The sequence below is a fragment of the Gossypium arboreum genome, chromosome 4 (assembly GCF_025698485.1).
Source record: "Gossypium arboreum isolate Shixiya-1 chromosome 4, ASM2569848v2, whole genome shotgun sequence".
In the NCBI taxonomy this organism is placed as follows: Eukaryota; Viridiplantae; Streptophyta; class Magnoliopsida; order Malvales; family Malvaceae; genus Gossypium; species Gossypium arboreum.
The window spans coordinates 3,771,685-3,788,221 of NC_069073.1; the positions used below are offsets into that span (position 1 = coordinate 3,771,685).

Consider the following 16,537-nt stretch of genomic DNA (forward strand, 5'->3'; position numbering starts at 1 on the left):
CCATCCACCTACCAATAATTTACTATTTATTTTGTTCTTCATTCTCTTTTTAAGTTATATTTTGTGCATTTAATTCTCTTTTTAAGTCATTATACCTAAAAATCTTAAAACCCATGTTCATAGTATATAAAAAAATTATATATGGTATCTCAATCATAATATACATATATTTATATACAAATATAAAATTTATTTGTTTGATTTAATGTTATAGATTTAATTCAATATTCAACACGTCAAAATTTACCTATTAGACTAACATGAGAAAATATTGTAATTGTTTATTATTTTCAGTCTTATAAATTAAAAGGATCGCGATAATAAATTTAAAATATTTTATTTTTGTTATTATTTTATTTTTTATTTCATCTACAAATTGTAAAATTAATTATAACTTCAATTAAAATTAAAAAAAAATAATTTGCAAAAAGAAAAAGGAAGACGTGACTAATTTTGAGACACGGATTGGGACAGGAAACTAGGGGCAGGGGATTTCTACTCAATAGGATAGGGGAAAAATTATTTTGATTAAGATCAAACCAAAGATATTTGCAAATCAGTAGTTGTTTTTAGTTAGGTATATTGAATTTATTTGATGAGAAAATAGAAGAATGTTGCATTGAAATTACCTCAAAACATAGAGGGCAACCATGGTGGATTGTTCCTACCACACATGGATGGTCATTTTTTTAGAAGAATGGTGCATTGAAATTACCTCAAAACATAGAGGACAACCATGGTGGATTGCTCCTACCACACGTGGATGGTCATTTTTTTAGAAGAATGGTGCATTGAAATTACCTCAAAACATAGAGGACAACCATGGTGGATTGTTCCTACCACACGTGGATGGTCATTTTTTTAGAAGAATGTTGCATTGAAATTACCTCAAAACATAGAGGACAACCATGGTGGATTGCTCCTGCCACACATGGATGGTCATTTTTTTTAGGCGTATTTGAATAACTACAACATTTTCGTACAATGAATGCAAAAGGAAATTGATTTGAAATATTAGATGTTAAAATATATGAATATGGATAGAGTTGATCATGGGTCGGGTTGAATTTAGATCGAGTTAATGTAAAATTTTAGATCCGTTTTGTAGGTTCAGGTTTGGTCTGAAAAATAGTTATAAAATTTTACTCAAGCTCGATCCAAATAAAAAATGCTTAACCTGAACCCAGCTTGACATTCCGTATTAATTTTTTTTATATAAAAAATTTAAAAATATAATACATCAAATGCACTTAAAGCATAAAAATAAATATTTCTCAACAAATTGAAAATACATTCAAAAAGTCTTTATACTTAAATAATACTAAGATAGTTGCAACTTAGTAAGTAAATGCCTCTAAAATAGTAAAAAAAAAATAAAACAATAGTTATATAATATCCAAACAATAACAACAACAAAATAGTAGCAATATAATAGCAAACCGGCAGCCAAACAACAGTGAAATTTTTTTGGCAAATTCAGGCTTGGTCAAAAAACTTACCCAAGGCCCAACCTATTTAGAAAATAGGCCTTACTTTTTGTCCAAGCTCATTTTTCGGGCCTATATTTTTACCTAAACTTTCTCACTTTTCAAACGGGCCTTTGAGCCTGAATGGATAACCCAACCCACTATCATGTCTAATACGAAGTATGGTTACAAAACATTTAATAATATAAAATGAATACATTATTTTTTAAATGTAAAATGAACAACAAATAAAAAGAATCAAAATTATCCTATGCAAAGATTTATCAATAATCTCTTTAGCAAAATAGGTTTAATCAATTTAACTATAGAGTCTTTTATTGACAAAAATAGGGCAGTCTCTTGAATTTTATTGATAAACCTCGAGGGTATATATATCTATACAGTAGTAGTTACGTAGAAATTAAATTACTAAGAGATAATATCTCATAATAATATCCTATTAGGAATTAAATTGCTAAAAGATAATATCCCATAATAATATCCTAAAACCCCCCTCAAGTTGGAGCATGCAGATCATAAATGTCCAACTTGCTAAGAAGATATTCAAATTGCGGTTTACTAAGCGCCATTGTAAAAATGTTAGCCAACTAAACGAAGGTCGGAACATAAGAAGGTGCAATCAACCTATCCTAGATTACATCCTTAACACAATGACAATCCACTTCAATATGTTTAGCACGCCCGTAAAATACGAGATTTTGTGCAATATGTAGCACAAATTGATTATCACAAAATAAAGGAATTGCTTTAGGATGATGAACACCTAAACTCAATAACAAGGCCTTCAGCCACTTCAGGTCACAAATGACAAAAGTCATTGACCTATATTCAACCTCAACAAAAGAACGAGAAATAGTATGTTATTTCTTAGTTTTCTAGGAAATAAGAGATTGTCCTAGAAAGACAAGCCAGCCAGTAAGAAAATGCTAAGTTAATGGACAAGCAGCCTAATCCGAATCACACCATCCTTTTAAGGACAAATCACTATCAGATATCAAAAGAATCTCTTGGCCAGGAAAGCCTTTCAAGTATAGACAACATACAAAGCCGCGTCCCAATGCTCTTGCCTCGGCTCATGCATAAACTGGGATAAAACATGAACCGAGCATGCCAAATCAAGTCTGGTCACTACTAAACAAATCAAATGACCCATTAACCGTCTGTACGACTCAAGATCAGACAAAACTATCCCTATAACATGTGCTAATTTATGATTTTACTCTATTGGCGATCCTACGGGCTTTGCTCCCCAAAGACCCGTCTTCGAAATGATATCAAGTGCATATTTCCTTTGACAAAGAAATAACCCCAAAGAGCTACAAGCTACCTCTATCCCCCAAAAATATTTCAAAATACTAAGATCCTTCATATGGAAGTAAGAACTAAGATACCTTTTAAAAATTTTCAAAGCAACGGAATCGTTCTCAGAAATAAGCAAATCATTAACTTAAACCACCACATTAATGCATACAGATCCCTTAGTGTATATAAAGATAGAATAATTAGAATATGATTGAAGAAATCCATACCCTTTCAGTGCAGTAATAAGTTTCTCAAACCAACATCGAAGGGCCTGTTTCAATCCATACAAAGGCTTGCACAAATGACAAACCATTCCAAGCTTATTTGGAGAAAAACCTGGAGAAAGCTTCATGTAAACCTCTTCATTAGGATAATAACTATGCAGGAAGGCATTTTGGACATCTATCAAATGTAACTCCCAATTTTTTGAAGTTGCAATAGCTAAGCAAGCCTGAACAGTCTCAATTTTCGCCACAGGTGCGAAAGTTTCATTATAATCAATACCTTATACCTAGTGATTACCAAAAACAAAAATATGAGTTTTAAGTCTTTCAATACTTTCATCAAAGTTATATTTAATGTAACAGCCCGATTTTGGGCCTAGTCGGAACAGTGGTTTCGGGACCACTATTCCAAGGCCAGAGAAAATTATTTTAGTATTATTTTATGTGTTATAATATGATTTTATAAGTGCATGTTAATTTTGGTATATTAATTTTAGCGATTTCTAGTCCAATTTCGAAAAAGGACTAAATCGCGTAAAAAGTAAAAGTTGTGCTTTAATACCTAAAGGTTTTAAATTGCCTTGTATCTTAAATTGGGGATCTTTAAAGTGAAATTAGGCCATTTAAAGTGTGATGGCCGGCCATGGGAGACAAAATAGTTGAAAAGTCAAAATTAGACAAAATAGTTTTATTATTAACAAATAAAAAAAAAAGCTATCATTTTTCTCTTCCCCTTCACCGAAATATGCAGCAAAGAAAGGGTTTTGAAGCTGGAAAATTTCAGCAACATATTTCCCTTGCTTGTAAGTGATTTTAATGTCTTTGCTTGATGATTTTTGTATTTTGGAACCCCTAAAGCATAAGCTTTCATAAGAGGATTATTTTGCAAAATGATGAAGAGTCTAGGGTTTTACCATGAGAGTAAATGTGTTGTTTGCTGTGTTTTTATGGAAGATTATGAGTCCTAGTTGTCTAATAAACAACTTTTGTGAAAGAATTTGCATGAAAATACCTTAAAAAGGGCTAAATTGCTAAGTTGTAAAATGAGTTGTAAATGTGTAAAATAGTTGAAATTATGAGTTGCTATAGTTATGAAAATGGTTCATCTAGACTCAAGGAGTAAAGAAATGTGATAAAAATTAATTTACGAGAATTGGGGAAAAAGTGTAAATATGCAAAAGTTTAGGGGTCAAAATGAAAATTTGTAAAAATATGATTTTTAGACCCATATGAATATTGTGACTGATTGGTAGGCTAACTGTGATGTTATAGATGATGAAAATTGAGACTTGGACCTAGAACGGAAAGAAATTGATTTATGGACGAGTATGTCCTTTTCACCTTTGTGGTATCGAGGTAAGTTCATGTGTAAATAATGTAGCATAATTGTTATTTTTAAGTTATTGATGTTAAATATATGATATGCTGATTTCTATCATGAAATATATGCTTTGTGGTTATTTTGAATAAAATGCAAGTTATGTGTATTATCATTAAATATAAAGTGCTACTGAGTATTGGTTTCGAGATTTTACGGAAGATGGCAAGGAGATGTGTTCGAGGAAAATCCCGTTTGAACCTTAGGAATAGATTAGGATACAAGTGACATGTCACTAGGATGGTTGAGCATCCAAACTCGTTGAGTTGAGTCCGAGTTCACTTATGGATGCGAATGTTCGAACTCGTTGAGTTGAGTCCGAGTTCGTGAGATGTAACTAGGCATCCGAGCTCGTTGAGTTGAGTCCGAGTTCACTTATGGATGCGAACACCCGAGCTCATTGAGTTGAGTCTGAGTTCACTTATGGGCGGGTTACATGGTAGCTTGGCTACATATGTGGCACTTATGCGCAAACTTTCCATGTATCCGAATTATATTCCGATGTGTTCAACAGGTAAAATTCTACTCAAATGGAGGAATACTCGAGATGAAAGGGACGTATTAGTAAATGTTGTGAAATGGATACTTTGAACAGGTATGTACTTAACCCTCGGGTTGAAAACTCGACATAACAACAATATGGTAAGATGATAAATGAAAATGTGATTTGAATGTCTCGGTGATGATTATACAAACGATGTTGTATTAATTTTGTGAACAATGATCATGAATGAGTAATTTAGCCTTGACAGATTTGAGTTACTGCAGTAGTGTAACTTTGAAAATACACTAAAAATAGTGTAAAATGAGTTAGAGGCAGAATAAAATATGGGATTAAAGCTTAATGAGTCTATTTTCACATGAAAGAAACAGGGGAAGAAAAAGAATTCCATATTGTGTGATATTTGAATTCTTGTGAAACAGGGTCTGAATGAATTCGAGATTCCCTGTTCTGACTTTAGAAATTCACCAAAAATTGTACAAAAATTATTAAGAGTCATACCTTACATGCATGGATTCCTTATTGAGTCTATTTTTATGGGAAATAAACGCCATGGTCGTTGGAATTTTGTACAGGGATAAATTCGGTTTGTAGTGCACAGGGGTCAGAGTGGTCATACCCTGAAATAGGGGAGACTTTAACTAATAAACTGTACTAATTGGCCCAAACACAAATTCTAGAAAAATATTAGTAAGTAGACATATGAGTCTAGTTTCAAGAGAAATAGACGAGAACATTACATTATTCGAGTCTTGTACTATGAGATAATTGAACTTTAGTACAGAAGGGTCGGAACTGTCAGACAGTGAATAAGGGGTAACTTTGAGGAATAAATTGTACTATTTGGCTTAACCAAAAATTCTGAAAATTTTATGGAAGAAAGGAAAATAAGTCTAGTTTCAGGGAAAATTAATGGAACTTAATTCGGATTTTCGTAGCTCCAGATATAAATAATTTAGTGACCGTTGCTCAGAAAGACAGCTTGTAGTGAACTTGAGAATATGTTGTAAACATTGATAAAACAAGTTAATGGGTGTTTTTCATATGAACTTACTAAGCGAAAGCTTACCCCCCTCTTCTTTCCCATGTTTTCTAGAGTTTCCAGGTTAGCTCGGGTTGGAGGCCGTCAGAGATATTATCACACTGTCAAGCTAACGCTATTGGTGTAGTGATTTCAAGTACTTTGAGCCTATGGCATGTATAGGAGTTTAAATATTAGAGTATGTGATATGGATTTAACCATATGTGTTGGCCTATTTTGATTATGGGGTTGTAAATCTATTTTAATTATGCATGCATGTGCTATGGTATTATGTGATGAGTTTATAATGATTATAGTATGAATGTGGTAAAGATGTGAGTAAAATCTATGATATCTATTGCATGTGAAATTGCCATAATCATGACATGTTAGGAATGTTTAAGTACCTAATTTTGCCATGTTGTATGTTATTGTATAAGTATGCGTGTATCTATTGTGAGTGTGACAAAATGGCTTGGAAAATAGCCTTGTATTTGTCCAGGTTTTTGTACACGGGTTTGGGACACGGGCGTGTCCCTAGCACATGGGTGTGTGCTCTATACCCACACGGGCGTATGAAGCCTTGATGCAAGAGATTTTCTAAGTTTTTCATGAGTTCTCGGTTGGGTCCCGAACCACTCCGGATGTATGTTTTGCGCCTCGTAAGCCCGTATATGGGACAGATTGTATGTGAAAATAAAAGTTTTTAATTATTTGAGATTTCATAGCCCTGTTTAGTATGGAAGTGTTAGTAAAAGTCAGGTAGCACCTCGAACCCCGTCCCGACATCGGATGTGGGCGAGGGGTGTTACATTTAATCTTGTACACCCACTTACTACCCAGCGCTTTCTTTCTAGAAGGAAGTGTTTCCATAGACCAAGTGTCATTATCCTTCTAAGCACAAATCTCCTTTTACATAGCATCAAGTCATCCTGCATCCTTCATAGCCTCTTTAAAAGACTGTGACCCGACCCCTGCAGTAATAGCTACAAGAAAATTTTGGTGTTTCACAGTAAATTTGTTACAATTAACATAATGCGCCATAGGAAATGGAGTACCTAAGGTAGGCTCTGAAATAGGTGAGGTGGGAGATGAACTTTTCTTTATGATAGTATGAGTGAAAAAATCCCGAAGCTTCATAGAAGGAAATTTCTCCTTATACCCTCATCCCAATTCAAACGCATCATTACCCAAAGCCCCTTATACCATCATGTCATTGGAGAAAGAACTCATACGTGACAAACTCACAGGCTGCAGAGTAGCAAACGGAGGAACTGTAGCAGGTTGTAACACCTCTGATTCACTAAAATATGTATAAAAAATTACGTTTGCACTCTCATATGGAAAAGCAACATTGTCAAGCTCAATGGTTGCGACATTTCCATCCAAATATGAAAAAATATCCTCAAAAAATTCACATCACGGGACATAAATAATTTCTTAGAATTTAGATCATATAAATACCAACCCTTTTTGCAAAAAGGGTACCCAAAAAAAACACACTTTCGACTTCGACTAGCAAACTTATCACCCTTAGAATGTTGATTATGAGCAAAACATAAGCAACTAAACACACAAAGATCATCAAACAAAGGAGGGCTACCAAACAACATTTCATAGGGTGTTTTATTGGAAGAAGAGGTGAAGGAGTTTAATTTATGAGATGAGAAGTAGCCAACACACACTCCCTTTAAAAAGATATAGGCAGATTTCCTTTGAAAACGCAAAGCACGGGCTATATTTAAAATATATTGATGTTTCCTCTCCACTCTTCCATTTTGTTGAGGAGTACCAATACAATATGTTTGAAAAACAATGTCATTTGCAAGAAAATAATCATTGACACAATTAAATTTCGTCCCATTATCACTTCTAACACACTTTATTTGTTGAGAAAATTGACGACCAACCATAGCAATGAACGACATGAAAACTTTGAAAACCTCATTTTTATTAGCCAATAGATATACACAACCCGAGAGAAATTATCAAAAAAATAAGAGATCCACAAGATGAAGGAGTGTCATAAAACCCCCATAAATCACAATAAACTAACTCAAAAATACAAATGGCTTTTTGTTCACTAATTGGAAAGTTATTTCTAGTTTCCTTAAAATGATGAAAGAATTTTTTTTTCAAAAACTTTACTCAAATGCCATGACAAAAATAAGATAATCTCTACATTTATATATTACAAAGATAATTGGAGTACTTTTTATTGCATTAAATTTTAAAATAGAATAAAGATTCACTATATTATCTTGGGTGATTTATTAAAATTAAAAGTTTTTTTACTCGATTTGATTCGATTCAATCGAATGATTACTACTAATTCTATTAGTTGGAACTCTAAAGGGAAACTAACGTCATTTATTTATTTATTTTTATGTTACTAGGACATTTGCTATAAATAAGGGAACATGTAAAGGCTAGGTGAAGCAGTTTTCTAAAGGGATAAAAAGAGGAGTCGGATGGAGGTGGAGCGAGTCCAAGCCATTGTTTCATCATCTCTAACTGAAGACAATATCCCAACAGAGTTTATTCGACCCGAGGATGAACAACCTGCAATCACAACATTTCATGGTCCCATCCCTGATATCCCTGTAATCGATTTCAGCGACCCTGATCAGGATAATATCATCCGTTTGATTGCCAAAGCTAGCAGAGATTGGGGGATATTCCAGGTTGTGAACCATGGGATACCCCTTGATCTAATCCAAACACTGCAACTAGTTGGAAAGCAGTTCTTCAATCTACCACCAGAAGAGAAAGAGGTGTATGCTAAGCCTCCTAGTGCACACACCATTGAAGGGTATGGAAGCAAGGTTGGGGAAGATGTTAATGGTAAGAAGAACTGGTCTGATCACCTTTTCCACAGGATATGGCCTGCTTCATGTATTAACCACCAGTTCTGGCCCAAAAATCCTCCTTCTTACAGGTGATTAAATCCATAGTTTATGCATGATATAATCATTTTTCTTGTGCTTTAATTTTTAATAAGATTATATATTAAAAAAACAATTATTGGTTTGGTGGTAGAGCGGTGAACGAAGAGTATGCGCAAGAGGTGAGAAAGGTGGTGGATAAACTGTTTAAATGGCTATCAATGGGGCTTGGGCTTGAAGCAGATGTCCTGAAAGAAGGAGCAGGAGGAGAGAAGATTGAGTATCTGATGAAGATAAACTATTATCCGCCATGTCCACGTCCTGATCTTACACTTGGGGTTGCTTCCCACACTGATCTTTCTGCCATGACTGTGTTGGTGCCCAACGAGGTCCCTGGATTGCAGGTATTCAAGGATAACCATTGGATTGACGCCAAGTACATCCCTGGCGCCCTCATTGTTCACATTGGCGACCAAATTGAGGTTTCTTCATTTTCCTCATTCAATGCTTTTTATTATTCTTTCAGTTTAAACATACTTCAACGTGTATACATTAACTTATAAAAAAAATTTTAAATTACTCCATTATACTTTTAGATATTTAATGTAGCTTTTTTATTTGAAATGCAGTTTTAGATGTGAGGAAATTTTTATAGGATTTAAAAGTAATTGTATAACAAATGTAGATACTAAGCAATGGAAAGTACAAGGCAGTCTTGCATCGGACGACGGTAGATAAGAAGAAAACAAGGATGTCATGGCCTGTATTCTTGGAGCCTCCAGGGGAATTTGTGGTTGGGCCACTTCCTCAGCTTGTTGATCCTCAAAATCCTCCTAAATATAAGCCCAAGAAATTCAAGGACTATAGTTATTGTAAACTTAACAAATTACCCCAGTAAATGAACCCATAAATATACTTATAATAAATGAATTGCATGCCCTATTATTTTTCTTTTTATGTATTATCCAATAATAACTGTGTGTTGGTTGTATCAAAAAAACAACTGTGTTGTATTTGGCCCAAAATAGAAAATTGTGTTTCCCCAAAAATTTCGGTATTTTCTTATATAATAAAAGTTTCTAATTTAATAAAAAGAATTCTCCTTAGTAAAAAGAGTTTTGTTTTGATAATGATAGACAACTCTAATTTGTAATATGTTTGGTAAAAAGTGAGTAACTCTATTTTAAAATATCTTAAATATTTTTAATTAGAAATTATTTCATGGACCATTCCCACCACATTATTCATAGTCACTTTTCAATTATTTAATGACATTTCAATTAATTTTTCCATTTCATTGGTACATAATTTTAGTAATTTTTTTACCCTAAATCTTGAACCCCGATCCCAGAACACTGAACCCTAAGCCTCGAACCCGAACCACTAATCCTCAAGGTTTGAGGTTCAAGTTCAAGATTTAGCTTCAAGTTTGGGATTTGAGCTTGAGGTTTAGGGTTTAAAGTTCGAGATTCATATTTAGGGTTTAAGGTTTGGTGTTTGAAATCGATGTTTAAGGTTAGGGTTTTGGTTTTGAGATTTAGGGTTTAAGATTTTGGGTTTGAGGGTTAGGGTTAGAGGTTCAGGGTAAAAAAATTACTAAAATTATGCGTCAATGACATGGAAAAAATTGTTGAAATGTCATTAAATAATTGAAAAGGGACCATAGATGATGCAATGGTAAGGGTCCATAAAATAATTTCTCATTTTTCATACACCCATATCATAAAAATGGAGAGTTCTAAGGTGAGCTCTTAAAAAGAAAGAGTTTATGGTGAGTAATAATTTGTTAGTAGTAGTAGAAGAATAAATTATTTATAATTTTATAGTATTTTCAGTATATTACTTAATTTATTATGACTATAATTTTTTACTAGAATATAATAAAGTTTTGAGAAAAATCAGTGAAGTCCTTATTATAAAATTATTGAATCTCTTACAACTTTATAATGTTATCTAATTTCTTAACTTTGTAAATTATTGGTTAACATATGCAATTACTAACATTCTTAAAAAATACTAAATTTCTTATAGAATTATTGAATTTTTACAGAATTACTAAATCTCTTACAAAATTGTTGACATTCTTATAACATTGTAATGTATATCAACATCACTAAGGCTAGAAGAACTAAGCTAAAGGTACTAAAAGGGATGGAGATAGATGTGATTGAAGAGTATGCGGCTTTATATGATTTTGCAGAAGAGTTGAGAAGATCTAATAAAGGGAGTACAATTGAAATTAAGATAGAAAGGCTTGCTCTTAGATTCCGATCCTTATTCCAAAGGTTTTATACTTGTTTTGATGCTTTGAGAAGAGGCTACTTAGCTAGACGTAAGTCTATCTTAGGATAGGATGGGTGCTATTTAAAAGGAATAGATAAAGGGGAGTTACTAATCGTTGTGGCTAGGGAGGCAAATAACGAAATGTTTCCTCTAGCATGGTGTGTTGTGAAGGTAGAGTCTACGGCATAATGGACTTGGTTTCTTGAGATTTTGAAAAGAGACATTGGCACTCCTGATAGGTATGGGTGGACATTCATATCATATCAACAAAAGGTAATATTGCTTTTAATTAATTTGCTGATTTGCATAGTTTATAGTATATCATATTTTTTTTATATTTTTTAATTTAATTTTGTAAGGTTTAAAAAAAGTTGTTAAACTACTATTCCCATATGCAGAGTATAGGTTTTGTGCTAGGTATGAATGGGAAAATTGGGTTTAAAAAGGTCAAAATAGATTTAGAGCAAAGGGTTTGCAAAAGGCCTTTTAAGTATGTGTGAAAGCCACTAATGTACCATGCTGAAAGGTCAAAATGTGTGTTGCTCTTGAAAAAGAAAAAAGAGACGGTAGTCGCAACTCTTTTAGATGCAGATGAGATAAGGTTTTGCAAAGCATATTTCTATTATAACGCTGAATGTAATTCAGTAGATGATAGATAATAGCCTAGCCGAGGCATTCAATGCTAGCATCATACAAGCAAGGTCAACACCAATAATAAGTATTGTAGCGATGTAAAAAAATTTCTCTTTCGGTCGCTAATTGAGGCGATTTATTGGAAAATTTGAAAAAGGAATTTCGATTTTAAAAAGAAAGGGGAGTCGTCACCGATCCTTTTTCCTAGGTGTGATCGGACACCTAATAAATCCTCTTTTTTAAAAGAAAATTTATTTTTAAACAAAAAGAAAGCCGGGTTTAAGTCTACGTCAAAAGCCAGAGAAAAAATAGGGTTCGGGAGTCGGTTACGCACAAGGAAGGTATTAGCACCCTCGCGACACCCAAAATTGATATCTCGTTAAACATGTGTTGTCTTAATTTTCGAAAATGCGAATATAACATTTAATCGTGATCCAATTAAAACACGAGAAATTTCAAGTTTTTTGATTTCTTTCGAGAAGGATGTTCCGTTTTTAACACGAGTCGATTAATATTCACCCAACATAGCGATGAAATCGACGACTTAATGTTAAATCGGTACGCTGCCTTATTTGTTGAAATTAATTAAAAAGTATGAGTAAAACATTATTATAATAAGAATTCGTAAATAATGCAAACAATGATGCAATTAATAATAAAAATATTAAAAACTAAGAATATTCAAATAACAATAACAATATTTACAAGAAAATAATGTACTAGTAATATAATAAGAAAAATAATGTATTTATGACAATAATAGAGAATAACAATATATACATAAAAATATATATATACATATATATGTGTATATACATGTTAATAATGATGAAAAGAATAATAATTATACTAATAATAGTGGTAATGGTAATGATTAAGGAGTAATGAAGTAAGTATAAGTATGTACAAAAGATATATGTATATCAAATAATACATAATAATATTAAAATAAAATAATAAGCAACAATAGTGAAAATAATAAGTATAATAATAAATATAATGATATATAAAAATAATACTATATATAAAAGTATATATATATACACGTATAATAAAATATATACTAATATTAATAATAAATATAATAGGGTAAAAATAGATATAATAATAACATGTACATAATACGGTATTAAAATATATATATATATATATATAATATAGTGTTTAAAATGTATACATAGTATATATACTATGAATAATAATAATAGTAAAAACAACCATTAATAATGCTACATAAATAGATATATAGTAATAGTATATACATAATATAGTTATTAAAAAATATATACGTAAGATAATATGAAAAATAGAAAATATATAAATAATATAGTATTAAAGATATATACATAACATATATAAAAATGCAATATTAAAAGATATATATACGTAATATATATAAAAATGTATACATAGTATAGTATTAAAATATTTACATAGTATATATATATTAGAAATAATAATAATGTTAAAAAAACAACTATTAATAATATTACATAAATATATACATATATATATTAAAGATATATACATATAATAAAACACATACAAATATTAATAATAATAATAAGGATATTATAAAATATATACATGAAATAGTATAAAAACATATAACTAATAATACTAAAGATATATACATAATATATATAAAAACATATACGATACACATATATATGAGAAATGATAATAATGTTAAAAAACAACTATTAATAATATTACATAAATATATACATATATATATTAAAAATAAATACATAATAATATTAAGAGTATGTACATAATATATATACATAATATATTAAAATATATACATAATATATAAAATATATATAATATTTAAAAAATATACATAATATAATATTAATATATATATATATGTATAATATATATATTAAAAGAATACATATGTGACATACAAATACATTAACAAAAACAATAATATTAAAACTATTAATAATACTATATAATATAGATATATATAAGTATTAAGTAAAAATAATAATAATGAGATGCTAATAAATAAAAATATAATCATAATAACAGTAATAAAATATAATAGTATGAATAATATTAAAATTAAAATAGAATAATGAGAAAAAGTAAAAAAGGACGAAATTGAATTGAAAATGGAATTTTTTAGGCGAATTCGAAATAAAACAAAAGGAAGGGGCTTATTTGAACGCGCGCAAAACATAGGGGGACCGAAACAACAATTATTCCTTCTTGTCAAAACGCAGCACATCAGCGGGGACTAAATTGAAAATCGCGACAAATTTCGGGGCCAAATTAAAAATAAAAAATGATTTAATTGCAAAAGCTTGAAAAAACGGAAGGTCCAAATGCGCAAATTGCCCTTCTGCTAAAAAACACGCGGATCCTGGTCTGGAGCTGGTCAGATCGGGTCGGGTATAGGCCAAAACGACGTCGTTTTGGGGTTAAAAGGCAGCCCCCAAAACGACGTCGTTTTGGAAGGCTATAAAAGGCCAATTTTTTGCAAAAAAATTCATTTGTAGTAAAGGGAAGAAAAAAAAAGGAGAAGGGAAGGAGAGGGAGATTTAGGCCACAGGCGGTCACCGTCGATCAGCCGGATCACGGGCCGCCGTTGCAAATCGCCACCACGCGCATGATGGCGGAAAAGGTAATTTTTTTTAATTTTTTTGTTCTTTATTTCCCTTTTGTTTATCTATATATAAATATAAAAAAATGAGAAAATATAAAAAGATTCGAAATATACAAAAAGAAATGAAAATCACCTATTTTCTTCCGATTTGGCTTTTGTATTTCTCTATTGTTGATGCTTTTGAATCACTGCTTTTGCTTGTGTTTGGACTCACTTTTTTTAGTGTTTTGAATCTATCTTTTTATTAAAAAAAAAGTGACCCCCTTTTTTCATTGGTTTTGATTCGGCTATATAGCCTTATACAACTTGTTTTTTCATTGATGTCCTCTCTGTGTTTGTAGGTACAAGTTGGACAGTGACAAGGGCGATGGCGTGCTGCAGGCGTGGCCAGTAGAGTTGGTGGTGGCAGAGGCTAGGAGTGGCGGCTAGGGGGGGCTAGGGTTTAGTTGAGAAAAGTTTAGGTTGTGGGCTAGGGTTTTTTTTTATTTTGGGTTTGGATAGTTGAGTTTAGGTTATTTATTTGGGCTGGGGTCTGATTTTGTAATTGGGTTTTTAGTTTAATTTTTTTGGGGGGTTATTTGGGTTATGGGTTTAATTTTGGTGGGTTAGTGGGGCTAAATTGGGCTTGTAACAAGTATGCTAAATGACATTAGGTTAGTTGTCATGGAACGAATTGTTAGTAAAAAGAAAGCAATACTTGGATAGAAAAGGTTGCATGGTCCTTTAATTAGAGCTAGGCTTGATAAGAGCATAAAAGAATCTACTAAGTGGAATGTGCATAGCAATGGAGATTATGGATATAAGATCATGTGTGGTAGGATCACAAATATTGTGGACTTAGAAAGGATGACTTGTTCATGTAGATTATAGGACTTGTCAGGAATCCTATGTGCACATGTTGTGTGTGCCATTTACAACAAAGAAGAGGATCCAGAGAAATATTTGGCAATATGTTATACTAAGGAAATGTACATAAGGACATATAAGTATGCTTTACAACCAATAAATGGACCTGACTTGTAGGAAAAGACTAAAAATGAAAAAAATCACCACCAAAGTTCAATGTCATGCCAAGAAGGCCCCCCCAAAAAAGAAGGCCAAGATGGTGGAAGATGAATCTAATAAGACAAAGAAAACAAATAGGCTAACCAAAATTGGTAAAATGATGACTTGTAGCATATGTAAACAATCAAGACATAACCAAAATTGGTAGAATGATGACTTGTAGCATATGTAAACAATCAAGACATAATTAGAGGGGTTGTCCACAAAGATCTACTATAAATCAAGTAATAATTTGTTTTCAGTGAAATTAATTTGCAAAATTATGAAAGAATGCATTTTAACTTTGTCTAATTCTACTAGTTACAATCGATGAATGATGGTAACTAAGAGTAGTTGCATCCTTAATCAAGACCAATCGATAATGCAACATATACATAAAATAAAGCCTTAACAACAAAGAAAAAGCAATAAAGGTAGAACTGGTTTTCAAACAAAAAAGTTTATTGAGAAGTAACATTTTAAGTGCAATGTATTACCTTTTTTTAATTACTTGAAGTACATGAATTTCTAATTTCCTTTTTATTTGTATGGGGAAATTGAATTTTGTTATTGTTGTTCAAGGATTTTTAATTTTGAAGATGACTATTGACTATATGTATGCATATAGTTAAGACTTAAAGCCAGTTAGTTAGAAGGCTACTCAAAATCTCAAAAAGGAGGTTGAGCCTCATTTTAACAAATAAACTTTATCACTGCTAGCAAACTAAACATAATTGAGAATAAACAAATTCAAAACACAATTCAATTTAATAAAACTAGGGATAAGATGCAAATGCAAATTTACTGATTTACTTATGTGAGTGGTTCAAATTTATTACTAATCATTCAATTGGGCAGTTTTACTATAAGATCAATTGTCCTTTTTAAAGAGAAAATTTCAAAGAGCATAAGAATTTAATTGATCAGATACCTTCAGAGAAAGAATTATTAGAAGAAGTATTGGTGACAAATTATGGTCTCAATTTGGTCCAACAATTCTAAAATGATAAGATGTATAGAGTTTAAATCTCTTAGGACTCTCAATTGTAGATAAATTCTAATCTCGACTGTCGATGTAACTCAATTTGTACTGTCTCCCCCTTCATTTATATCATCCATTGTATTTCATTCTTTAGTAGTGAATACTAATTGAGAGCATTT

General features: G+C 31.6%; 1 protein-coding gene and 1 long non-coding RNA gene across 3 annotated transcripts; both read left to right on the forward strand.

Moving 5' to 3' along the window:
• The first annotated feature begins 3,742 nt into the window (after window positions 1-3,742).
• On the forward strand, window positions 3,743-6,237 carry LOC128291445 (uncharacterized). The gene is made up of 3 exons (XR_008281233.1): window positions 3,743-3,816; window positions 4,286-4,369; window positions 5,990-6,237. It is a non-coding gene; the product is annotated as an uncharacterized LOC128291445 (long non-coding RNA).
• A 2,072-nt stretch (window positions 6,238-8,309) lies between these two features.
• On the forward strand, window positions 8,310-9,896 carry LOC108459765 (flavonol synthase/flavanone 3-hydroxylase-like). Of its 2 annotated transcripts, none has more exons than XM_017759170.2 (3): window positions 8,310-8,852; window positions 8,954-9,281; window positions 9,485-9,896. In XM_017759170.2, exons 1-3 carry the CDS (start codon window positions 8,386-8,388, stop codon window positions 9,695-9,697), a joined length of 1,008 nt encoding a protein of 335 aa, XP_017614659.1. In that variant the 5' UTR covers window positions 8,310-8,385; the 3' UTR covers window positions 9,698-9,896. The 2 variants fall into 2 exon arrangements, with proteins under 2 accessions (XP_017614659.1, XP_052883193.1); XM_053027233.1 differs by having other exon boundaries at window positions 8,313-8,852; window positions 9,429-9,896.
• Window positions 9,897-16,537: the final 6,641 nt, after the last annotated feature.

Excerpts from the sequence above, each read along its gene's own strand:
- LOC108459765 (XM_017759170.2), top strand. The coding sequence starts at position 8,386 with ATGGAGGTGGAGCGAGTCCAAGCCATTGTTTCATCATCTCTAACTGAA. Across the intron at positions 8,853-8,953 it reads AAAAATCCTCCTTCTTACAG|AGCGGTGAACGAAGAGTATG; the intron begins GTGATTAAATCC and ends GTTTGGTGGTAG. Across the intron at positions 9,282-9,484 it reads ACATTGGCGACCAAATTGAG|ATACTAAGCAATGGAAAGTA; the intron begins GTTTCTTCATTT and ends TAACAAATGTAG.